Source organism: Equus asinus, chromosome 30, assembly GCF_041296235.1.
Source record: "Equus asinus isolate D_3611 breed Donkey chromosome 30, EquAss-T2T_v2, whole genome shotgun sequence".
Taxonomy (NCBI): Eukaryota; Metazoa; Chordata; class Mammalia; order Perissodactyla; family Equidae; genus Equus; species Equus asinus.
The window spans coordinates 13,461,223-13,487,739 of NC_091819.1; the positions used below are offsets into that span (position 1 = coordinate 13,461,223).

Consider the following 26,517-nt stretch of genomic DNA (forward strand, 5'->3'; position numbering starts at 1 on the left):
ACTTAGTGAGTACTTGCTGAACAATCTTCACCTTCAATAACGTACAATTTTGTCTATCCTAGATTAGCTCTGACTTGGAATTGGCCTCCAAGTCAACAGAAACCCCATAAAAGAAAGAAGCTTCTGGCTAACTATTTGCCTTGAATCAAGTTCTCCTTGATTATAAACTCAAATCGTTTTCATCCTCCCTTTGCCTTGATCCTTTTGTTTCTGTGACACTCAGTTTCTGATCCCAGAATGAAGTTTTGAACTTTTCCCTGACTTTCAGTAACCCCGAGTGTCCTTATATTTCGTTTCTGGCTCACTAGTTACTCTGACCTCCAATTCCTGTGAGTGTCTGAATCAGGGACTCTGATACCCTTGCCCCAAGAGGCCAGCTGCTTCTTGGCCATTTACCATGAGACAATACGTCCTTCATCTGCAAGCACACATGGACTGATAGAAAGGGATGGCTTGGACCATTCCATCTTCACAGGCTAATCTAAATAAGTTACAAGAAGTGGGGGCATGAAGGAATGAGATGTTTCACCCTTTTCCTGCCTCCGACTCTGTCATGGGAACTTCAGCATGCTTGCTTACTTCTAAGAGAAGACAGGAAGTTCACCTCTCAGTGCCCCTGAATGAGAAAGCAAACATCTTGAGTGGAGTCCTCACTATCATTTATTTTGCATATTAAAGAGAAGCAGGTTTCCTTGAAGGGAAACAGTGACCAGGATGCATCCACAGAGCTTGACCATGAATGAACCTCCTTTTGGCCTCAGGTAGGAAAGAGGGAGTCAGTTTCCTGTTCTGTTCTGACTGTTGAAAGGCTTCATCAGCAGAAAGCATAAGATCAATGTGGCTCTGGTAAAATTATTGTTAATATTATATTGAATGGGACGTAAAGAGACTTTGTTGACCTTTCTGACTTAATGTCTGTTTCTTAAAATTCTGAATCTTTTATTCACTGTCCTATAAAAATAACTATTTAATTAATTTGATTACTGGCACGGAGAAAGGTGTGTCCTCTTGTCTGGCCTGATAATCCCCTTAAATATTGTGACACCTTCTCCACTGTAAATGTAAATCTTATAACTTGTTTCTAACCTAGAGAATTCCCAATTTACCCAGGCTTGGCTACATTGCTCATCATGGACCAACACTAACTTGTCCTCTCAAAATGGTGTTTCATGGATAGAGAAATCAAGAAACAGAAAGATGCCTAAGAGATGTAGAACATAAATTGTTTTTTTGAGGAAGATTAGCCCTGAGCTAACATTTGCCAGCAATCCTCCTCTGTTTTTTTTGCTGAGGAAGACTGGCCCTGAGCTAACATCCATGCCCATCTTCCCTTATTTTATGTGTGATGCCTGCCACAGCACGGCTTGACAAGCAGTGTGCAGGTCTGCACCTGGGATCCGAACCAGGGAACCCCAGGCCACCAAAGCGGAACATGCGAACTTAACCTCTGTGCCACCAGGCCAGCCCCAGAGCATAAATTTGAAATTATAATTTAAATAGCATTAAATTCCACTTTCACAAAGGAACCCTTTTGTTTCTTTCTCTCCAATCGAGAAGTCTTTGTGTGTTTTTCTTGCATTGTTGCATTAACTAAAATCTTCAGTGTGATGTTGAGTAGAAGTGGTGAGGAAAGATAATCCTTGTCTTGTTTCTGGTCTTAGGGGGAAAGCATTCAATGTTTTCTTTTTTTTTTTTTTTTCCTGAGGAAGATCAACCCTGAGCTAACATCTGCTGCCAATCCTCCTCTTTTTGCTGAGGAAGACTGGCCCTGAGCTAACATCCATGCCCATCTTCCTTTACTTTATATGTGGGATGCCTACCACAGCATGGCTCACCAAGTGGTGCCGCGTCTGCACCTGGGGTCTGAACCAGTGATCCCCGGGCCACTCGAAGCGGAACATGTGCACTTAACCGCTGAGCCACTGGGCCGGCCCAGCATTCAATCTTTAAGCATTAATATAATGATAGTTGGATTTTCATAGATGTCCTTTATCAAGTAAAGGGTATTTCCTTCTATTCATAGTTTGCTATGAGTTTTTTTTAATCAGGAATGGATATTGGATTTTTTTTCAAATGCTTTTTTTGTCTAGTAAACAATGGTTTTAATTTTTCATTTCTTTATGTGGTGGATTACATTGATAGATTTTCAAATGCTAAGCTAACCTTGCATTCCTGGGATAAACTCCACTTCATCATGGATATTTTATTCTTTTTGCATTTTGTTGGATTCAATTTGCTAATATTTTCATTCATATTTTGTTTTCATTTACAGATCCATGTTCATAAAGGATAATGGTCTCTAGTTCACTTATAATGTCTTTTTCTGATTTTGGTATCATGATAATGCTAGCCTCTGAGAATGAGTTGGAAATTCTTCCCTATTTAGTTTTGTGGAAGAGTTATATAGGATTGATGTTATTTCTTCCTTAAATACTAGTAGAATTCACCAGTGAAGCCATCTGTGATGGAGTTTTCTTTGTGGGAAGATTTTAAGCTTCTTGATTCTTGGTAGTTTGTGTCTTTCAGGGATTTGTCCATTTCATATAAGTTGTCAAATTTATTGGCACAAAGTTTTTCATAACATCTCCTTATTTTCCTGTAATATCTATATAATCAGTAGTGATGTCACCTCTCTCCTTCCTGAAATTGGTCATTTGTGTCTCCTCTTTTTTTTCCTAATCAGTCTGGCTACAGGTTTACGATTTAATTGACTTCTCAAAGAACCAGGTTGTGGTTATGTTGTTTTTTTGTCTGCTATTTCATTGGTTTCCACTTTGATCTTTATTATTTCCTTTCTTCTGCTTGCTTTGAATGTACTTTGCTCTTCATTTCATACTTTCTTAAGGTTGACCCTGAGGTCATTGATTTTAGACCTTTCTTCTTTTCTAATATATAAGCCGAGTGATGAATAGTTCTTTTAAGTATTGCTTTAGTGGTAGCCCACAATTTTAGATATTCAGTTTGAAAACACTTTAATTTCAAACAATTTCTAATTTCCTTATGATCAATACTTTATTTAGAACTGTGTTATGCAGTTTCCAAATATTTTGGGATAGTCCAGATATCTTTCTGTTACTTATTTCTTATATAATTGCATTGTGGTCAGGGACCATAATCTATATAACTTGAATCTTTTTAAACTTATTGAGACTTGTATTATGCTCAGAATATGGTCTGTCTTGGTAAATGTTCTATGAGCACTTGAAAAGAATGTGCATTTTGCTGTTGATAAGTGGAATGTTCTATTATTATCAACAGGTCATGTTGATTGACAGTGTTGTTCAAATCTTCTATATCTTTACTGATTTTCCATCTACTTGTTCAATCAATTATTGTAAGAGGAGTATTGAAACATCTGTCTGTAATTGTGGATTTGTCTGTTTCTCCTTTCAGTTCTATCAGTTTTTTCCTCCTGTGTTTTTAAGTTCGGTTATTAGGCACATAAATATTTTTGATTGTTATGTTGTCTTAATGACATGGCTCCTTTATCATTATGAAATTATCTTCTTTATTCCTGGTAAGATCCTTTGCTCTGAAATCTACTTTGTCTGATATTCATATATCTACTCCAGCTTTCTTCCTACTAGTGTTAGCGTGGTATCTTAGTGAGTTTGGGCTGCTTTAACAAAATACCATAGACTGAGTGGGTTATAAACAACAGAAATTTATTTCTCATAAAGCTAGACGCTAGAAGTCCAAAAGCAGGGTGCCAGCATGGTTGGGTTCTGATGAGGGCTCTTTTCTGGGTTGCAGACTGCCATCTTCTCAGTTGTATCATCCATGGCAGAAAGAGGGCAAGAGAGCTCTCTGAGGTCCCTTTTATAAGAGTGCTAATCCCATTCATGAGGGCTCCACTCTCATGAGATTGTACTCATTCTGTACTGTAACCTGACTTTTTTCCCCAGCTAAAAAATATACTGGGAGTCCTTGTCTGGTCAGTTCATATAGATTTGCCCTATAATAGCCATAGTACTCAGCATCATCTTTTAAATCCTACCTTGATGGTTGAACAGTCCGATTGATTCTAAGTTTTTGCTACTATAACACTGCATAATGAACATGCACTTCTTGATATGCACCTGTGTAATATGTCTATAAGATATATTCCTAGAAGAGAAGTGCTACGTCAATTGGATGTACATTTAAATCTTTGATCCTCTTTTTTTTTTCGAGGAAGATTAGCCCTGGGCTAACATCTGTCACCAATCCTCCTCTTTTTGCTGAGGAAGATGGGCCCTGAGCTAACATCTGTGCCCATCTTCCTCTACTTTATATGTGGGATGCCTGCCACAGCATGGCTTAACAAGTGGTGCGTAGATCCTTACCCAGGATCCAAACTGGTGAACTCTGGGCCGCCAAAGCAGAATGTGCGAACTTAACTGCTGTACCACCAGGCCAGCCCTGATACTCTTGATTGTCCTCCAAAAACTCTGTACCCTTTCAAACTCCAGTGAATAATGCATAAGTGTGACCATTTCAACACTGGATTTTACCCAAACTCTTAATTTTTGCCAACCTCATGAGTGACAATTACATCTTCTTCTGCTCTTTGAATAAGCATTTTAGTGTTTTTGTTTGTTTGTTTTTTGCTGAGGAAGATTAGCCCTGAGCTAACGTCTGTGCCAATCTTCCTCTTTTTGTATGTGGGTTGCTGCCACATCATGGCTGATGAGTGCTATAGCTCTGCACTCTGGATCTGAACCCATGAACCCAGGCTGCCAAAGTGGAGCCCATTGAACTTAACCACTATGCCACAGGGATGGCCCCCATTTTAGTATTTTTGTTAGTAATTATTCCATTACTTGTCTGTTGGTATACTTTCCATATTTTTTTTTAAAGATTGGCACCTGAGCTAACATCTGTTGCCAACCCGTTTTTTTTTTTCCTTCTTCTTCTTCTCCCCAAAGTCCCCTGGTACATAGTTGTATGTTCTAGTTGTGAGTGCCTCTGGTTGTGCCCATATTTTTTGTTTTTATTTTCTTAATTGATTTGTACAATGATGTACATACAATCACATGCTGTGGAATTTTAATCATTTGTCTGATTGATATTGCAAATATGTTTTCTCATTCTGCTCTTTGTCTTTGAGTTCGTTAAGTGTTCAATTTATTCTTAAAAAGTAGGGGCTGGCCCCGTGGCCAAGTGGTTAAGTTCGCTCTGCTTTAGCAGCCCAGACTTTCACAAGTTTGGCTCCTGGGCGCAGACTCAGCACCGATCGTCAAGCCATTGCTGAGGTGGCATCCCACATAGCACAACTAGAAAGACCTACAACTAGAATATACAACTATGTACTGGGGGCTTTGGAGAGAAGAAGGAAAAAAAAAAAAGATTGGCAATAGATGTTAGCTCAGGGCTAATCTTTTTAAAAAAAAAGAAAATCATATACAAATTTTAAGTTTTATGAGTAAGAAGTCCCTTCAGATACATCTCACATTGATCTGGACACATGAAAAAGTCATGACTGATGCAGGCTTGGCAAGCCGAGAAGTTGAAAGAAAGATTTCTTGGACTCTCAAGGTCCGGCAGTAGTGCTCTTTTACTCAGAGAATAGCATGGGGACAGGACCTATGGGCAGTGGAGAGCTGCAGTGGGTTGAGGGCAGGGCTAAATTTATAAGGCATAGGTATGTGAGTTATTTCTTTACAAGACAAAGGAAAGATCACATAAAAAGGTCATTAAAATGGTATCAGTGCAGGTGGGGTCTGGTCATCTGGTGGTCATATAACTTGGATACGAATCAGGTTGAATCAAGTCAGGATGTCCTATACTTCCTGGAGGGTGATATAGATCGGTAAGTAGGCCAGGACAGCTTGGGCTTCTCTCCCTGAGGCAGCCTTCATTCTCATCAATGACCATTTGTCTTATAAAATAGTGAGACCTCTTCCTTCTGATGAGATGTCTTGTTAATAGTTACTAAGTACTATGCAATGAGATGAATATTATTTTGTTTATTTATTTCAGGAAAGATAAGAAGTCTTCTCACAAATATTTTTATTTATGAGGCCTAAAATTCTGATCACCAATTTCAACATGTGTGGGCTTTTCTCACACCACCAGGCAATTCTTGGACACCAGATTGGCATCGTACAATTCGTCTCAATTCTGACACTATCTACCTGGAGAAAGTAGGAGATTCCACAGGCTAAGGGCTCAGTTCCACATGACTGCCCTCCACTTCAGATGCCAATTTCAAGCCCAAGTTGTTCCCTGTGCTTCTGACCCAACTGGCTGTAAATCAGAGGTTCCCATGACCCCTTCCTTGGATTCAATTAACTTGTTAGAGTGGCTCACAGAACTGAGGAAACTAGTTTACTCACTAGATTACCAGTTTATTACAAAGGGTATAAAGGATACAAATCAAGAGCCAGATGAAGACATACATAGGGCAACGTCTGGAACAAAGGAGCTTCTGATCTCACAGAATTTGGGGCCCCACACAGTGGCATGTGAGTGGGGTCTGGTTCACCAAACTGGAAGTTCTCTGAACCCCATCCGTTTGGATTTTCCAGGAGGCTTCATTACAGAGGCATGATTGATTAAGTCATTGGCCATTGGCATGGATTCAACCTCCAGCTCCCCTCCCCTCCCCTCCCTGGAGGCGGAGGGTAGGGAGGGTGGGACTGAAAATTTCAACCCTCTAATCACAGGGTTGGTTCCCCTGGCAACCAGCTCCCATCCTTAGGTTACCTAAAGTGCTTTCCAAAGGTCACCATTAACATAACAAAAGAAACCATTATTGCTCTCATCTCTTATGAAACCGCAATGGTTTTAGGAGCTCTGTGCCAGAATCAGGGATGAAGAGCAAATATTTATTTCTTATTGTCAGTACTATATCACAGGCCATATTCTAACTCCAGGTGGACTCTGGAATTCATTAAAGGCAAAACCTGTTAGCAGGTGTTCTTTCACATTCTTCCAAGGTATGGGCCTAGGGACAATTAAATGGCCTTTTTACCACCTAGTTCTAGCCTGCAAATTGGAAAGCAGAGTTTCAGATCCTGATAGAAGCAAATACTATAGGTTAGAGCAAAGATAGGTAACACTCTTTAAAGTGTGAGGGATTCTTAGCTTGTTGCTACCTCAGTCTGAACTGCTACTCATCTTCTCAGTATAAAGTGAAGGTAGGAGGTCCAGTGCAGAGTGACCCTGAATCGAACCGGCTTCAAACTCCTGCTGTGCCATGTGTCAGCTATGAGTTTTTGCACAAGTTTTCTAATCATTTAAAATCTCAGTTTTCTATTTTTTTTTAAGATTTTATTTTTCCTTTTTCTCCCCAAAGCCCCCCAGTACTTAGTTGTATATTTTCAGTTGTGGGTCCTTCTAGTTGTGGCATGTGGGACGCCGCCTCAGCATGGCCTGATGAGCGGTCCCATGTCTGCACCCAGGATCCGAACTCGCAAAACCCTGGGCCTTGGAAGCAGAGCTTGAGAACTTAACCACTCGGCCACGGGGCCAGCCCCTCAGTTTTCTATTTTTAAAATAGTGATAATAATAATTGTGAAGAAAAAAAGAAAATTTCTGAACCATCTAGCATATAATAAACCCTTAATAAATACAAATTAGCTATTATTATCATCATGAACTGGGGTAAATAATATTTATCTTATATTTATAAATACTGCCATCCTCTTTTAAATCAAATTTGGATAAAGTCATTGTAACTCTGGTATATTGCCTAGCAGAGATTTTTTAAAAAATTACTACCATGAAATTAAAAACATCACATAAGTCTTCAATTTGAATTCTTATGGTAAATCTGATGCAGGCTCGGGGACCTGAGGAAGAGTCAAAAGAAAGATTTCTTGGACTCTCAAGGTCTGGTAGTAGTGCTCCTTTATTCAGAGAATAGCATGGGGACAGGCCCCTGGGCAGTGAAGAGCTGCAATGGGTTGAGGGCAGGGCTAAATTTATAAGGCATAGGTATGTGAGTTATTTCTTTACAAGACAAAGGAAAGATCACATAAAAAAGTCGTTAAAATGGTATCAGTGCAGGTGGGGTTTGGTTATCTGGTGATCCTATAACTTTGCATATGAATCAGGTTGAATCAGGTCAGGACGTCCTATACTTCCCAGAGGGTGATATAGATGGGTATATAGGCCAAGACTGGTTGGGCTTTTCTCCCTGGGGCAGCCTCGATCCTCATCAACAGAACATGCTCTGCTTCAGCTGCCTGGGGTTTGCAGGTTCGGATCCCTGGCTCAGACCTATGCACGGCTCATTAGCCATGCTGTGGTGTCATCCCACATAAAATAGAGGAAGGTTGGCAGAGATGTTAGCTCAGAGCCAATCTTCCTCAAGCAAAAAGAGGAAGATTGGCAACAGATGTGTGCTCAGGGCCAATCTTCCTCACCAAAAAAAAAAAGTATTTTGGAAGCCTCTGTGGTTTGGGGTTCCAACATACACTGTTTAAAGCAAAAATAATTAAAATTTTAAAAATTGCGTTTATTTGCGTGTGTCTAACATTACTTGAGTGATTGCTGTACTCCAGAAACCTGTTGCCCTACACATCCTAGGGTTTTTTTTCTTTTGTCCTTTTGTTTCCTTCCCTTTTTAACAACAAAAAACTGCTTGGGAGAGGAGGGATGAGATTGAAGAGGACGAGGCAAGGGGTTTTCTGAGAGAAGCGCTATCAAGTTTTAAAATCCCCAAAGTTCCACTATTTACATTTCAGCATCAACTTCTACCGCCCCCAGGAAATCTTCCTTTCATCTCCCAAATCCACGTGGAGAAGGGAGACAAGAAAGATGCTCAGAACATTTCGCCCAGACTTGCCTTCAAGCTGGGAAATGTGTCCCCTCGAGCTACAAATTCTTCAGTGTAAACGGGAAAAGGCTGGCACTGCGTGGGGAGGAGGAGGAGAGAATTTGGATCCTACTGGAGCAGGCGCCCGGCCAGGAGCCCGGCCACGCCCCTCCCTCCACGCCGGCCCCGCCTTTCCCTCCTCCTGCCCCGCCCCCGCGGCAGCGCGGCGGGCGAAGGCGAGCGCGTCGCGGTATTTTGTCCCGAGCGGCGCCCCCTCCTCCCGGGCGTGCGGCGGCCGCCGTGGCGGTGGCGGCGACCGTGGCAGCCGCGCGCTGAGCCGAGGCCCGGGCCGGCCGGCGGCCTGGAGGCCGCGAGTGGGGGAGGCCGGGCCGCCCTGCCGCGCCGCCCGAGCGCAGGCGAAGAGGCGGACACGAGCGAGCCACGCCTGGCCGCCGGGAAGGTGGGGGAGGCCCCGCGCGCCTCCCGCCCTCCGGCCGCCGCCGCCCCGCTGGCCCTGCAGCCTCCGCCTCGGGCTCCCGCCGCGGGCTCGGCGGCCCCGGCCGGGGAGGGAGGGCGGCGCGCGCGGCCGGAGCCGCCGGAGATGGCGGGCGGGCACTGCGGCAGCTTCGGCGCGGCGGCGGCCGGCAGCGGCGAGATCGTGCAGCTGAACGTGGGGGGCACCCGGTGAGTCGGCGGGGAAGGGGGTCGGGGTAGGGATGCGGCGGGCGGCCCCGGGAACGCGGGGGGCTAGCCGGGTGGGGAGCGCAGGCCCTCGAGGCGGGAAGGACGGGGGGCGGGTCTCGGTGAAGTCGGCGAAGGCTCTGCTGCGGGCAGGGAGAGGCGGGAGGGCCACAGGTCCGGGTCTCTCCCTCCTAGGATGCCCACCTTGTGCCTCCCCCTTTCGAAGGCGTCGGGCCAGAAGGGATGTTCTATAGCCATCCTCACCTGAGCTTAGAGTGTATTTGAGGAATTTATTTTGTGGAAGCCTGGCATTGTGGTTTGTCTGCTGCCCGTGAACCTGCCTCCCTTTCTCTCGGGTCAACAAGGTGTCGGTTTGCTTGGACCAGGAACAGAATACACTGTCCTTTTCTTTTCCACGCCTCATTAATTAAGGGCTGTCTGTCATCTCGAAGAGTTTCGGTGGAGGCAGTGCAGTGGATTCGCCGTACGTCGTGCTTTGTTTTCGGACTTTCCTGGTGTTCGGCGTGGAAGGATCTGTGCAACTTTTAGGGCAACGTGTCCAGAAACTGCAGTTGGCACAGTTGGTTCTGGGAAGCTCTGGATGCTGGCACCGTGTGGCGCACTCGTAGTAAACACACGAAAGCGCTTCTCCGTCGATGCTCCCTCTGCCTTCCTCTCCTGTCTATGACGTTTATTAAGCTCGTTAGGGAAAAACATCGTATTTTTTTGTGTGTGGATTTTCTATGGCTTCTGAGTCACTCCTCAGAAATAGGAGTTGGCCGATTCTGTTTGAAGGAAGGGGGTCGTTGAATTTTAGGCTTGGTGGGAGATAAGTGATGAAATGCCCTGGAATATAGTGTATTTTGCTGTGCTGCTGATATGAAGGGTTTTCAACATCTAAGATTTTTCACTAATATTGAAAAGGAAAATTGCAACAGTGTGAACCGTTGTGATAAAAATGTATGGTGTTTTAATCTTAAACATGTAATAGTGTTCTAAGTGTACTAAAAGGATTCAACACAAGGAAAGTAGTTCTTCATTCTTTTCTTGCTCTTTCTTTTCCCTCATCTCCCAAAGCAAAACTGTTTAATAGTTTAAGAAATTACAACATTATTGCCACTATATAGATACCAATCTTAGGGGAGAAATGGGTATTTTTCTAAGATCACATGAAAAGATTGCAGGTTTGGTAATTTGTGGATGCAAAAATGGGATACCCTGCAAGAGTAACCTTCAATGTGTTAATATGGAAGAGCAGCACTTTGGTCATTTAAAATCCCTGCACTGGTTTCTAACTGCTATTGCTTGTGGCTGTATTCCTTATCAGGCATTCTAAAGGACATAGAGTATCATGAGAAAAATTAAACAATGCTGAGATTGAAAGTGAATGGCTTAATTATGGGTGAACTCTTGTAATGACTAGATTCAGTTTAAAATTTTAAATTGTATAAGGCAGGTGTTTTGGAACTGGAACAATTTATGTTTTATTATGGAACTTGACTTGATTAGGTTCTAAAGGTTTCTAAGTGCTATTAACAAAGAATACAAAATAAGAAATAAATTATTAGATTAAAAATTTAGAAGACAGATGAAAGTACATAGGAATGAGAAGTAAGGTTTAAAAAACTCACAAACTTTAGGATTTCTAGGATAAAATAGTTTCTAAGATAAGTCATGACATGGGCCATGGGAAACAGCATCCAACTTTGAGTGTCCTGAGGGTATTTTCTTGAGTTAACTTTTGTTGCAGCATTTTAGAGCTAGAAGGGGTCTAGAAGTCATCTATATCTTGTGCAAGACACAGGTTAACACAGTCACTTAAGTCATTGTAAGAGAAAAAGTCCTGATGTGGTTGTCATTAAAGTTGAAGAATTGCCACTGGGAGAACCATCTGTGGCGGAGAATTGAAGTTGGCTCTGAAGTAACAGAGTGAAACCCCAAGGGAGGGTCTGTTATGAGCAGAGAAGCATATGCCATAGGTAAGGTCTTTTTTTTTCTCCCAAGAGGAGAGAGTCATGAAAATGGACGTACTCAAAGGAATTATAGAAATGACCAGTTTTTACGATTTGTTTAACACTTTGGGATGATTCAGAAAGTAGAGAAGATGAGGCTTCGTTTGGAATTGTTAATATTTATTATTTACAAAAAGCAACTAGTGAAGTGAAAGAAACCCAATATGACTCAGTTTCTGATTAATTCTGTTAGAATGAGTATGATTTGCGGCCGCGTGAGAGAGGTCTGGGACCAGCCAGTGGGGGACTCGTGGACAGAGAACTTTGGGGTCAACTGATAGGAATTCCAGTTCCCAGGCTTTATCTCCAACTACCTCAGCAACCCAGGGCAAGTTATTTTTTATTGCTTAGTTTCCTAAAATGTAAAATGACAGTAATAGTACCAACCTTCCAGGATTGATACAGGAATTTGAAGTAATAAATGGGAAATGCAGGGGTTACTGGCATTATTAATAGTAACACTGCAGAATAAATAATTTTAATTAGATTGCTTCCAAGTTAATTTAGTAGGAAACAAGTAGCATAGAGTATACTAAATATGGATGTGCTAATATCTTTAGTATAACTGTTATTGAGACGAGATTACACATGACCCTTTTCCTGGCACACTGTGGATATGAGATTAAAAAACATAGAAAGGGCTTTCGTATACATTGCAGAGAATTATGCTTGTCATATGTAATTTTAAATGCCATAGTTTTCATGAAATCATATTTGTAACCAGTTTAAAGCTCTGTGGATTTTTTTCTTCTGTCTTCCTCTTGTTTGGGGGAAAAAAATTGGTGGGGATAAGAGTCTAACCCTTTTGCCCAGAAATTCAAGATTACTAAATACACCCCAAACTGCTGATTTTAATTGAAATTGCTAGTATGCCTTTAAGCAGACCTGTGTAATTTTCTAAGTAACACAAAATTTGAGTTATTTGGCAGACAGTTTCTGAATAAGCAGTGAACATGAGAGGTCGTAAGTTGTAAGTGATCCTTACATGGAATTTATGTGATGGCGTCCAAAACAGAGTGATTCATTTTTGCAGTGGATCCTTGGATCCTTCAGTCTACCATTGACTGGATTTCCTTTTATTTATTTGACTCAGTCAGTTTCCTGTGACTAGTTGTAATCTACTTCTCATTTTTTCCCAAGATTCTGCTAAGATATACACTTGGGAACAGTTGCTATGTTTTCTTGAATAAACAGTTTGGCTCCTAACTTAAATCTGATTAATGACGGGCATGAGAGCTGCTTTAAAAGAAGCTTGTCGTGCTAGAGAATGAATATAGAGTGAAAGTAGAGGTCTGTTAGGCTCTCCTCTGTGTGGGGACACGTGGTGATAGGGACAGAGTAAAAAATACATAGTAGTTCAGTGTGATGAGTTTTAAAACGAAAATATTCAGACAACGAAGGCTGGGCTGCATGAGCCCTATATTGCGTTCTTGGTCATGTCAGTTTACAGTAGCTGTGGGTTTGTTTGTCCCAGTCTGTTAGACAGTGCTTTCGTAAAGTTGCCCACATTGGTGGTGATAAGCAGCCTTGATCAGATGGCAGTTAACCTCAAAACAATGATATATTTACTGAGTGACTTTTGAAGGAATGAACGCAACACTTGCCAGGAGGCCAAAACTACATAGAAAGTGTTAAATGCATATTGTACAATGGAATTACTCTGAGCTCAGAATGATAATATAGGATAGACTACTGGAAAAGCCCTTAAAGAGAAGGTAAAACCTAAACGCCATCAAGAAGCTGGATGAGCCTTGGATTATGGGACATGCTGAGGGCTGTGTAGCTGGGATAAATGAAGATACTGAGCTGATAGTAGGCATGACTTGTTTGGAATATTAAGAAGTACTCTCTTATCAGAGGGAAAAACAGTTTGTGATGGAGAGATGATAGGGGACCTGAATGTTAGGTTGAGAGGTTTAGACTTGGTGGGATGGGCTAACTGTTGATTCTTCAGCAAGTTGACATGCTGGAAAGTCACGTTTTAGGAAGCATTATATGTCAGTGAGTTAATTGATTTTTCTGAGAGCTCTTTGAATAATCTTAACTCTGAATTGAAAGTAGCAAAATTTAAAAATATTAAATGTAGTAAATATAATTGATACAGCTATAGCTATGCAACAACTTGTAAATTGTTGGCCAGCATATTAAAGTACGTGAACTACCATTGAAATTTCAAATCATGTCCTCATTTATAATACCAGATAATTTTCAATTGCAGATTTAGTACCTCAAGACAGACTCTCATGTGGATTCCAGATTCTTTTTTTTCCAGGTATTTCATATAATTCTTTAGTACCATTTTTATTGCATTTGTTATTTATCGAAATAATAAAATTTTTCCTTGTCTGTTAAATTAATGTTTTTATTTCTTGAATAAAAAATCTTAACTGTTAAAATAGAATTTTTTTTATTTTACTTTGAAGATATGACTCATTTGTGTTGGTCTTTGACATTTGATAAAGAATTTGGACATTTATTCATACTCAGATTTTAAAAACTAACTAGCTTATTGTTAATGACTTCTAGTTTGCTGAGTGGAAGAATTTCAACTCTTCGGGATGAAACTGGTGCTGTGAGTATAATACCGTTGATGTATATTTCTAAATTAGAGTAATTAATGCTTATAATGCTTGATCCTTATTATATGGTAACTCTAAGAATATAGAAAAGCTAACACTTTAATAACCACTGAGTGAAAGTGACACGTACGTCAAGTTTTTTATTTCCTGTCATGTATAGAGTGTTTCTGTGTTTATAGAAGAGAACTCTAAATTGCATATAGCAATTTAAGTATTCATGATTAGAGAAATTGTAGGATATAAGTTTACATTTCCAATAGAGGAAATAGTTCTTTTAATTAATAGTTAAAACTTTAACAGTAAACAGCTGAATGTGACTACTAACATATTTTGATATTGAATTAGAAAAAGATGTTGCAAATTAGTGAAGTCCTATGGGTTTTTATCTTGGAGGGTAACCTTAAGAACTTGTACAGCAGTGGTGGAGAGAGGGGAGTAAAGAAGTATTAAGTTTCAGTAGCAAAAAATTGGTTTATACATTTAAAAAGCAGTTGTAGTGTGTCAAGCCAGTGTCGAGCGCTCACAAAAGCAGAAGGGCTTTCTATTTGGAGGCAGCTAAGTGACCACAGGGGTTTGTTTGCTGTGATGAGACCTGCAGAAGAAATAAAGCAGAAAAAGCAGGTATGTCCGTGTGAGATTATAAAAAAGACCTTAGTAATAAGAGCTCCACAGTCTGTGATGGGTCTTTAACTTCCAGTTGGTTGGAATAAAAGCAAAAGCAGAGCTTTATGAAGCTGGAAGAACCTCACTCGTGTTTACGTAATTGATCATAGCTAAAAAAAAAGGTTTTATTGTTTGCTACCATCTCCCTGTCTAATTGACTTAGGTAAGCTTTAAAAAGTATTCAGTTTTATGGTTAGGGCTTTTGTAATTGATTTAAAATAATGTTGGTACATATTCCTGTAAAAAGTTATTAATTATTTCATGTTTTTAAGCATTTTCCTTTCCCCTTATGTATTTTGTGGTACTGTGTTTGTTATCTTTAAAAAATGTTTTTTGTCATCAACCCAACCCCCATCCCCCCGCCCCAAGGAAATTGAGATGGTGAGTTGTAAAAGTATTATGAGAAAAGTGTTCTTTTCCAGTTTTGACAGCAGTGTGCAGTATTCACTTTTCTTGATTACCCCTGTGTGTACTGTGAAAGTACATTGTTGTTTTAATGATTCACCTTTGAATCACAAATTATGTAAGTCACAATCACTTTCATCTATGATAAATGATCAGACAGTAGAAGAAAGTATTATTTATGCATAATGTTTTCAAAGTATTTATTGAATTCTAGAATATTTCAGATAAAATTTTTGCTTGAGGTATCAGTTTAACCAAAGATATAAATAAGTAGGAATGAGAAAACTGACTTAACTACATACCATTTTCCTACATAGTAAAATATCATCAATCTAATAGCTTTTCAGGAAAAATAGACAATGCCACATTAAATGCACACAGTTATAACTGCATTCCAATTTTAGAAGCATTAAAATTTAAGAGTGGAATCAAGGAAAGATAGTATTTAAATAGTTCAGTCTTTGTTCCCTGACTTAGTGTTACAGACATTAAAGTTAGAAGTTTTGTTTATAATTTGAAAATAAAACAATTCTTCATTTACAGATATTTATTGATAGAGATCCAGCAGCATTTGCACCCATTTTAAATTTTCTTCGGACAAAAGAGCTAGACTTAAGGTAGGAAATCCATCCTTTTAAATAAATTCTTATTGATTGGTATGTGTTTTTGGTATATTTTGTGAAGAAAAAGTGGGCTTTTTCCTGAGACTATTTGGCTAAAAAGCTTCCTCGGAATTAAACTCTCGTGGTCCGGGCCCCCGTGATCTTCGTCTCCACTGCTCCAGCGGCTTCCTGACCAGGCTTCCTGCCTTCATCCTTGCATCCCTCTAATTCACTTTTCATACTGTAGTCAACATCATCTTCTAAAAATATAAATCTGATCTGATGACTACTCTCCTTAAAACCCACAGTTAATATGTTATTGGACTGCTGGTTGAGGATTTTGGTGTTTTGATAGTGTTTCTTACAGCCGTCTCTAATCTGGCCCCTGCTTCGTTTCTCTTACTTCAGCACTTTGAACCTTTTCTGCTCTTGGCTTAATGCTGACTCCATCAGTGATCCCTGCTGTCTCCACTTAATATAGGTATTCACAGTTTCCTGTACTGACACTCCCACAGCATTATCACACTTACTGCTCGTTCAGCAGTCTATCTTCCGTTAGACTTTAATTTCCAAAAGGTGAGCACCGTTTACTATACATCCCCAGGATCTGGCCTTGTGCTTGACGCACAGTAGGGGGTCAGTACATGAGGGTGTTTTTGTGTGTGTGGGTAGATGAGTGACCATTTAAACTATTTGTTTACCTTTGCCATAGTCTGATTATAGGAGTGCAATTTGTATTTTATTGTTCTTTTATTTCATATATTCCTAGTGAACTTCACTTTGTATTTATTACATTTTTTAGACATAGTTTTTAAAATTCTGATTGTTTATTTGAGCTGCCTCTTTATAATATTGTATAATTTTTGTCTTATATTCACTAGAATATGAGCTCCTTGAAGGCAAAGATTCTTTGTCTGGTTGCTTCCCTGCTGTATTCCCAGTGTGAAGACAGTGCATGGAGTAGCTGCCCCGTAGATATTTATTGAATAACAGTTCATTGGGCTTTTTGTTTGTCTGGTTTTTGGCCTGGGATCGGGTAGAGGTAGGAAGTAGGTTACTAACTACTTAATTCTTGAGTAAAATTTTTTTGACACAGCATTTGATTAAAGAATGAATTTACTTCTCATCAGTGTCCTTGTGACTAAGCCACAATCCCATGAAAGGCAGAGTTATTTTAAATATCTGTATTTACTGACTACTTTTCTTACAAATGCTGCCTTATTTCACTTAAAGGGGCATAGCAAATTAAACTTCCCTGACTAGTACCTTCCAAAAGAAGATGAGAAGGAATTAAAAAGAATACTATGTTCTGATTCTCTTCCTTGCATAAAATTCTCGTGTTGCCCTTATCACACTGTACTGTCATGACTGTGTTCATTTGCCTGTCCTCCTCAGGTGACTGGAGCTCCTCAAGGACATTTTTGTGTCCTGAGCCACCATGTAATTAGCCAGTACTACTGTACTGTTAACACAAATGGTTTTGAAATAAAATAAGAAAGCTTTAACTGTTCTTATGTTAAACCAGTCACAACCAATTTCACCAATAAAAGCAATTTAATAGCACAATTGCATGTGTTTATCAAAAATCCCAGGGAATTTTTTTCCTGTCCCTTGTTTTAAGACTTTTTATTTTTTAGAGCCGTTTTAGGTTTACAACAAAATTGAGAGGAAGGTACAGCAATTTCCCATATACCCCCTGCCCCCCACACATGTGTAGCCTTCCCTGTTGTCAACTTCACTCACCACAGTGGTACATTTTATACCGAGGATGAACCACATTGACGCATATAATCACTGAAAGTCCGTAGTTGACCTTACGGTTCACTCTAGGTGTGTACATTCTCTGGGTTTGGACAAATATGTGATGACGTGTCTGTCATTTTAATATCATACAAAGTATTTCCCTGTCCTAAAAATCCTTTGTGCTCTGCCTCTTGATCCCCAGCCCCTGCAACCACTGATCACTTTGTTATCTCCATAATTTTGCCTTTTCCAAAATGTCATATTTGGAATCATAGAGTATGCAGTGTTTTCAGATTCTTTTTTCTTTTCTCTAAAACACTGGATTGCTATGGCTTTATAGTTGGTCTTGGAGTAGGGTGCTGCCGGTCTTCCTACTTTGTTCTTCTTTAATGTTGTGTTGGCTATTCTGGGTCTTTTGCCTCTCCATATAAAATTTAGTGTCAGTTCGTCAATATTCATAAAATAAGTTGCTAGAATTTTCATTGGGATTGCATTGAATCTTAGATCAGTTTGGGAAGAACTGACATCTTAACAATACTGTGTCTTTCTATCCGTGAACATGGAATATCTCTCCATTTAGAGTTCTTTGATTTGCTCATCAAAGTTTTATAGTTTTCCTTATATAGATCTTGTATATATTTTGTTAGATTTATGCCTAAGTATTTCATTTTTTGGGGTGCTAATATAAATGGTATTTTTAATTTCAAATTCTACTTGTTCATTATTGGTACATAGGAAAGCAGTTAACCTTTGCACATTAACCCTGTATCCTGCAGCTTTGCTGTAATTCCTTATTAGTTCCAGGCGTTTTTGTCCGTTCTTTCGGATTGTCTATGTAGAAGATCATGTCATCTGCGAACAGTAGTTTTATGTCTTCCTTCCCAATCCATATGCCTTTTATTTCCTTTTTTTGCCTCATTGCATTTCTAAGGCTTGCGAGTATGATGTTGAAAAGGAGTAGTGAGAGGGGACATCCTTGCCTTGTACCTGGTTTTAGTGGGAAAAGTTCCAGTTTTTCACCATAAAATATGATGTTAGCTGTAAGGTTTTTTTAGCTAGTCTTTATCAAGTTGGGAAAGTTCTCTGTTCCTAGTTTACCGAGACTTTTTATCATGAAAGGGTGTTGGATTTTGTCAGGTGCTCTTTCTGCATCTATTGGTGTGATCCTGTGTTTTCTTTTAGAGATTGTTGGATTCAATTTGCTAATACATTGTTCAGGAGTTTTGCGTCTATGTTCACGAGGTATTGGTCTGTAGTCTTCTTTTCTTTTCTTGGAATATCTTTGTCTGGTTTTGATATTAGGGTAATATTGGCCTTCTAAAATGAATTAGGAAGTATTCCATCTGCTTCTATCCTCTGAAAGAGACTTAGAAAATTGGTATCATTTCTTCCTTAAATGTTTGGAAGAATGAATACTGGGCCACTGTTTCTGTTTTGGAAGATTATTAATTACTGATTCAGTTTCTTTAATAGATATAAGCTTATTCAGATCATCTCTTTTTGTGTAAGTTTTGACAGATTGTGTCTTTTAATGAATTGGTCCAGTTCATCTGGGTTATCAAATTTGTGGACGTAGAGTTGTTCATAGTGTTCCTATAATGTCCTGTTCATTTCTGTGGGATCTACGCTGATGCCCCCTCTCATTTCTGCCCAGGCAATATTTTTGAAGTAAAGACATACTATAACTGAAATCTGAAATGAATCGTTAGTATTGTAAACGCTTAAGCTTCATTCTTTTTACTTATATTTTCATATTACTTAACTGTACTCATATTTTCCTCTGGATAACATAGCCTTTCTTAAGGCTGGTCTTTTGCCCCCCCAATTTTCTACTTTGCTTTTATTTTTGGTTTCTGATGAGAGGAGAATCATTTATCTGAATTTATTCATTCAACAATATTTATTGTGTAACTGTTATGTACAGGTACCTTGCTAGGCGCTGTGTGAGGTATACAAAAATAGATCAGAAGTAGATCATGCTTACCTGAATAGATATTTTTCCAAAGAAGACAGACAGATGGCCAACAGGTACATGAAAAGGTGCTCAATATCACTGATTATCAGGGAAATGCAAATCAGAACCACAATGAGATAGCACCTCATACCTGTCAGAATGGCTGTTATCAAAAAGACAATAAGTAGCCAGTGTTGGTGAGGATGTGGAGAAAAGGGAACCCTTATGCATTGTTGATGGGAGTGTAACTTGGTACAACCACTATGGAAAACAGTATGGAGATTCCTCAGAAAGTTAAGATACAATTAACATGTGATCCAGCAATTCCACTTGTGGGAATTTATCCAAAGAAAATGAAAACAATAATTTGGAAAGATATCTGCACTCCTGTGTTCGTTGCAGCGTTATTTACAATAGCCAAGATATGGAAGTAACCTAAGTGTCCGTTAATAGATGAATGGTTAAAGAAGGTGCAGTGTGTGTATATATGTGCCTGTATATATAGTGAAATATTACTCGGCCATAAAAAAGAATGAAATCTTGCTATTTGCGACAACATGGATGGACCTTGCAGGTATTGTGCTAAGTGAAATAAGTCAGACAGAGAAAGACAAATACTGGATGATTTCACTTATATGTGGGATCTAAAAAACAAAACAAAACAAGCAAACTCATAGGTACAAAGAACAAACTGGTGGTTGCCATAGGGGAGGGGAGTAGAGGGATGAGCGAAATAGGTGAGGGGATTAAGAGGTACAAACTTTATTGGGGCCAGCCTGGTGGCATAGTAGTTACGTTCATGTGCTCCGCTTTGGTGGCCCAGGGTTTGCAGGTTTGGATCCTGGGCCTGGACCTACACACTACTCATCAAACCATGCTATGGTGGCATTCCACATAAAATAAGAGGAAGATTGGCATAGATGTTAGTTCAGCGACAATCTTCCTCAAGCAAAAAGGAAGATTGGTGACAGATGTTAGCTCAGGGCCGATCTTCGTCACCAAAAAAAAGGTACAAACTTTCAGTTATAAAATAAATCATGAGGGTATAATATACATCATGGGGAATATAGTCAATAATATTGTAATAACTGTATGGTGACACATGGTTACTAGACTTATTGTGGTGATCACTCCATAAAGTATATAAATGTTGAATCACTATGTTGTCTACCTGAAACTAATATAATATTGTATATCGACTGTACTTCAGTAAAAAAAAAAAGTAGTTGATCATGTTTGCAGGGAGCTTACAGTGTAATTGGGGGAGTTAAAATGTGTGTAGAAATAATTATGATAAAATGTTAAAAGCGGTTAATGCCGTGTAAGAACAATTTCCAGTCCTGTTTGCCTTGTTAGATGCTTCTTGATAATTTACTTGTACTAACCCTATAAAGCCCTAATCTCGCATTTAGTCACCCAATTCATTTATGCATGAATAATTTTTAAATAGGAAAGTACTTTGTTGGTGTGCAGTTTTTTAGTTTAGACTTTTTCAGATGATTAAGGATCTTAGGAGAAAAGTAAGTTTTAAAGCTGCATGGTCTTGTTTCACATAAAGAACTGAGTGCTTTTGCTTCAGGTGATCATCCAAGTTGCCATTGGTAGAGGATTTACATCATTTGTTTCTTTCTTTGTAGGGGAGTGAGTATTAATGTTCTCAGGCATGAAGCAGAATTTTATGGAATCACTCCATTAGGTATGTGTTCTCCAAATATTTTCTGTTTATGGTTTTACCCTTTGTGCACTAAACTTGCCCAAATGAAATATGGTTTATACCAGGTCCTAATTTTTGGTAGACTAGTTCAGTGCTTACTTTTTGTGGATTTTCATAGTAAAAAGATATTGTCAACCGATTTAACGTAAACATTTTCCTTTTTTTTTCCTTATCCTTTTTAACTAGAGAAAATAAAAGTGGAGTACTATTTTTCTGTTTGCATGTACTCTTGACCAGTTTGCTTTGAAATGTTTTTAGTAAGAAGGCTGCTCTTATGTGAGGAATTGGAGCGCTCATCTTGTGGCAGTGTCCTTTTTCACGGTTACTTGCCTCCACCAGGTACTTCTGCTTTATTTATTTAGTCTTTTTAAAAATTCTTTTTATCATTAAGCAAGTATATACAAATAAGCATTAAGCAAATATGTTTATACAAATGTATAAATAGGAAGAAGGAAAATCTGTCCCTTAATTATTGAGTCTCATTTATAAATCTACTAGAAAGCTCACAACTTTAGTTTTAATAGAAGTTAAGTCATAGTATGTTAGAGCGGGGATGCGCCAGACTTTTTCTGTAACGCTCGGATAGGCTTGTGAGCTAGATCTCTGTGGCAGCTACTCGCCTCTGCCATACACAGTGCAGAAATGAATGGATGCGACCATGCCCCATCCAAGTTTATTTACACAAACAGCCCTCAGGCTGGGTTTGGCCAAGGCCCATCCTTTGCCAACCCCCGTGTTAGAGCTCTGGTTGTCGGGCTCCTTTTTGTAGGATCCCAGGAGCTGGCAGAGAAGGTCAGCGTACAGGACAGAGGCAGTGAGGTGCGTGTCAGCTCTGCCCCACCTTGGTTAGTTAGAAGAGTTCTGCTCTTAGCTGTGTTGCAGTGGGCTTCTGAGTAAGATTTCCTTCCAGAAAAGACTCCCTGCCAAGTAAAAGACGTTTGAAAGTAGGGAGTGCGTCATCTTTAAAGCAGTTTGTTAGTACATAGTACCTTACACCTAGGAACCGTACCTGAAATAGACTGCTGACCACAGACTGAATGAGTTAATGATTGAGTTCACTAACCTAGAGCTAGGTGAAAAGGCAGTATAATATGATAAGTCTTGTAAAGAATTTTACTGTTTTTTCACTTTCATTTTGTTGTTTTTTTATGGTAATTAAATTATTTGCAATAAATTGCTATATTGGAAAATATATTTCAGTCATAATGAAATTTACATTTTTATGTTTCTTTGTTACCATGTGAAAGTTTGAATTTTTGGTAGGCAAACTTAGAAATAAATGTCTCTTCTCATTTCCTTTATAGGTATTCCTAGTCGTAAAATAAACAGCACAGCTAGAGCCCCTGCTGATTCTAGGAATGGACTAAGTTCTACAGAAGGTGAAGCTCGGGGAAATGGTACCCAGCCTGTTCTCTCCGGAACTGGAGAGGAGACTGTTAGGCTAGGTAAGCAAAGATTACCTAAATAGAAAAAGAAAAGTACCTGTGTTTATTGTTCTAGGTGATGTTGAGTAATTATTTTTAAAGACGTAATTTTTACCTCCTCTCTCTTTTTAATTCACATTTATCATTTGTATCTTAAAGACTCATTTAAGAAATGATTTTTATTTAAAAAGTATGTGATCTTCTGTTTGCTCTAAATCTTCAGAATCAAGATTGGCAAACTTTCTATGTAAAGAGCTGGATGGTAAATATCGTAGGCTTTGTCACAGCCACTCAGCCCTGCTGTTGTAGCATGAGAGCAGCCATGGACAGTGTGAAAACAAATGTGCATGGCTGTGTTCCAGTAAAGCTTTATTTGTCAGACAGGTAGAGGACTGGAATTGGCCCGTGGGCCATTGTTTGCTATCTCTTGCTTTAGAATGTAAACTATTCTTTTTCTGAAATCAACAGGATTTCCTGTGGATCCACGAAAGGTGCTAATAGTAGCCGGCCATCACAACTGGATTGTAGCTGCGTATGCCCATTTTGCTGTGTGTTATAGGTACTGTATCGTTAATAATGTTTGCTTTTTATTTGAAGGGCTAGTTTTTAAAAATTATGATTTTATATTTATAGATTGAAGAGCTGTTTCTTTTAGTTATCAAGTTTTTTCCCTGCATATTTACCTACTTCTGTATCTCCTGATTAGATTTAGTTTGCTTTTATTTTCACTCCTAACTTGGTAAATATTGCTGATAGCCTTAATCTGTCTTAAATATTTCCCAGGCAATATGAACTGTGATGTGACAGATATCTTGAAGTTACTCCTTCTTGCTTATTACAGCCAGCTTCTGAGTCATTTCACTATTGTGTTAAAATGACTAGGCAGGATTATTAACGTGAGCCTCGTGATTTTCTCTCTGTAATGTTTCAGTCTTTTGTCCTCCGTAGTAGCGAAGAGTAAGACTCTGCTTTGGTCATGACCACCACATGGTTACGAGTGAGGTAGTGAAGCAGGACAGTTGTGGACAGAGGTGACGTAGTGTACCATCTGTCGTGTGTGAGACTGGCACAGACGGAGTTTGGTTTTACTAACTCTTGCATTCTCGGAAACTATAAGGGAATGAGGAAGAGTGTGGACCAGCGAGTTTTTTAAAGTGGGGAAAGGGTAGGATTCTTACTTCACAGTCCTTATTGCAGTGAGAAGTGTTGATGGCAGTGGTGTCAAAGCACAAAAACGGTTGGGAGATGCTAGTTTAGACTGTGGTCCCATTTAAGAATCGCTGAAAAACCAAAGGATATAGAAATATTTTGTCACCATTGAGTTTAGTGAAGGAAAAATAGCCACAATAGATTAAAAATACTTAAAGTGTCTTCAAAAGTTTACAGGTATATTTTAAAGAGTCCCAGGTGTATTTTTTAAAAATTTCAGTTGATGATAGATTTGCTATAGGTAGAAAAAGTCTTTTATAGCAATCGTCTCCACTGTATATTTTCATTGCAGTAGAGATTTCAATGCAGACTTTCCATTTTGAGAGGATTCTGTGTATTTTTTACTTTAATTATTGAATAATATGGAAATGACTTTTTAGATAATTTCTTTTGCGGATGACTTTTATTTGAAGCAAGACTGATTTGAAGAAAGGAATTTTTTTAAGAGAGTTGTTTTGAGGGGCTGGCCCTATGGCCAAGTGGTTAAGTTCGCGTGCTCTGCTGTAGGCGGCCCAGTGTTTCGTCACTTTGAATCCTGGGCGTGGACATGGCACTGCTCATCAAACCATGCTGAGGTGACATCCCACATGCCACAACTAGAAGGACCCACAACTAAATATACAACAATGTACCGGGGGGCTTTGGGGAGAAAAAGGGAAAAAATAAAATCTGAAAAAAAAAGAGTTGTTTTGAACTTACCATCTTGTGGATCTAAATTGAGAAAACTTGTTGTTGTTTAAATATTGCACAATTTTTATTGATAAAGGATTCCAGAGGAGTTGTGAAACAATTCTGGTAAGTTATCCAGGTGTAATAGCATAATTTATCTTTGTTATTGCACAATAGTGCTAAAGATTTCTGTTTGCCAGTCAGAGACATGCAGTTTTACACAAAACTTCATTGAGTGACAAATATAAGAAGGATGATGCTGTTAGATTTTCCATTCTTTGTGTTTGCTTTTGACTATGACCTTTCTTTTCTTCCACTGAGTATCAGTGATGTCAGAGCAGTATGCCCATGCAGAGTGACAAGGGAAAAGAATTGAGGACATACTTGATTTCCTCATAGACAGTTAAATCATTCAAAACAATGGCAATAAAACTTCAAAATAAAGGAAAATATTCAAATTATTTTAAGAGTGTGTTCTTTCGTACAAATTGTCTTTCCACAGCTTTTTATATCAATAAATTTAAAATCTTACAAAAAATGAGTAGTATAGTGAACCCCTGTATATTCTTCACCTAGATTTACTGATTTTCTGTATCATTAGACTTTACTCGTATTTCTTTTCTTGCTGAGTGTATGACAGTGTTACTTGTATTCACAAAGAAGAGTTATGTAAATTGCTGCCCTCTTGGAGCTTATGGCCCACTTTAGATCTTTAATCCATGTGGGATTCACTTTTTGTATGAGCTGTGAGATTTAGGGATCTTTTATTTTCTTCCAGGTGGGTTGGTAATTAGATGTTTTGATTATTTGTTACTTAAATCATCCTTTCACACTTAATTTGAAAGTTCCTTTATCTTGCTTTATATATATATATCCAATATGTATACCTGGATCTAATTTTAGACTCTCTCATGTTCTTCTGACTTGTCTATTTCCGTACATTTGAGGTAGAGAATGCTTATTGTAAGTTTCGGAAGCTTGTAGGGCATGTTCCCTCTACTACACTTCTTTGAGATCTTAATTTGGACTCAAACCACGTTCTTTGCGTTGCCGTGCTGACTCCCAAGTGTTGGTTCACTAGGGCCGTAAGGAGATGGAGGGCTGAACTGTCAGAGTTGTTCTCTCATTTCACATATTTTATAGTTTGTATTGCTTGCATGGAAAATTATAGAGCAGATATGTGTTTCTTTCTTCTTTGTACTTAATTTTAACTTAAAAACGGAAGTACATTTACGTATCTTCTTGAGTTAAATCCTGTAATTGATATAATCGCTCTCATATATGCTGTCCTGATTCTTGTAGTGTTTTTTGGCATTCTTTATTTTATAATAACCTCATTTTTATAGAGAAAAATAACTCAGAAATGTGATCTCTGTAAAAGATTAGATCACATGTAGTTTTACTATTTATAGTCCTAAATTAATGATTGCAACATCACAGCATTCACCTCGTTCAATCAGTTCAGCGTCTCCTCCTTGAATACTGTTAGGAACCTAGCACGTCTGCATCCAGATAGCAGCCTGTTGCCATTATTCCTGAAGTGCTGGCAATCCCTACTTTGTGCCCCATCTGACAGTTCCTAAGAGCATCTATATTTCATTTCTTAATGTCAGTTTTTAGAGTTTAATAGGTAATTACTTCCACCCGTTTATCTTAACACATGAATTCCATCTGGTGGCTGAATAGGGTAATTACAGATCATAGTCTTAGGAAAAACTAATTTTTCTATGTATTGCTTTGAAGTTTTTAATTAAAGACATCATTAATTCTTGAAATTAAGAAGACTGATTGTGTATTTTTGTCAATTATAGTTGTATTACTTTAGCTACATTTTTAAACAAAAATGAAACTAAAGTGATTTCATTTAGTTCCTTAGGTGACCATGATTTATGAATACCTAGTACAGTAGTACCCAGACAGTATGTAAAAGAACACTTGTTTCCTTCATGTTGTTTATTCTCTTTAGGTGAGGCAAAGAGAAGCTTCACATTTTTGTTTGGATCATTTGTTTAGTGTGATCTTTTTTTTTTTAGATTTTATTTTTTCCTTTTTCTCCCCAAAGCCTCCTGGGTACATAGTTGTATACTCTTCGTTGTGGGTTCTTCTGGTTGTGGCATGT

The 26,517-nt window shown here is 38.8% G+C and overlaps 1 protein-coding gene across 5 annotated transcripts in view; it reads left to right on the forward strand.

Moving 5' to 3' along the window:
* The first annotated feature begins 9,000 nt into the window (after positions 1-9,000).
* The window catches only part of KCTD3 (potassium channel tetramerization domain containing 3), a 49,416-nt gene continuing 31,899 nt past the window's right edge, over positions 9,001-26,517 (forward strand). For 2 of the 5 annotated variants that reach the window (XM_014849886.3, XM_044762770.2), the window contains exons 1-5: positions 15,627-15,700; positions 21,020-21,078; positions 21,283-21,435; positions 22,401-22,541; positions 22,989-23,079. In XM_014849886.3, the coding sequence (XP_014705372.3) occupies positions 21,345-21,435; positions 22,401-22,541; positions 22,989-23,079 (323 nt within the window). In that variant the 5' untranslated portion in view covers positions 15,627-15,700; positions 21,020-21,078; positions 21,283-21,344. Of the gene's footprint in view, positions 9,428-13,654; positions 13,709-13,962; positions 14,009-15,626; positions 15,701-21,019; positions 21,079-21,282; positions 21,436-22,400; positions 22,542-22,988; positions 23,080-26,517 lie in introns of those variants that run through there. The other 3 variants (XM_044762769.2, XM_044762768.2, XM_070501448.1) reach the window with 3 other exon arrangements.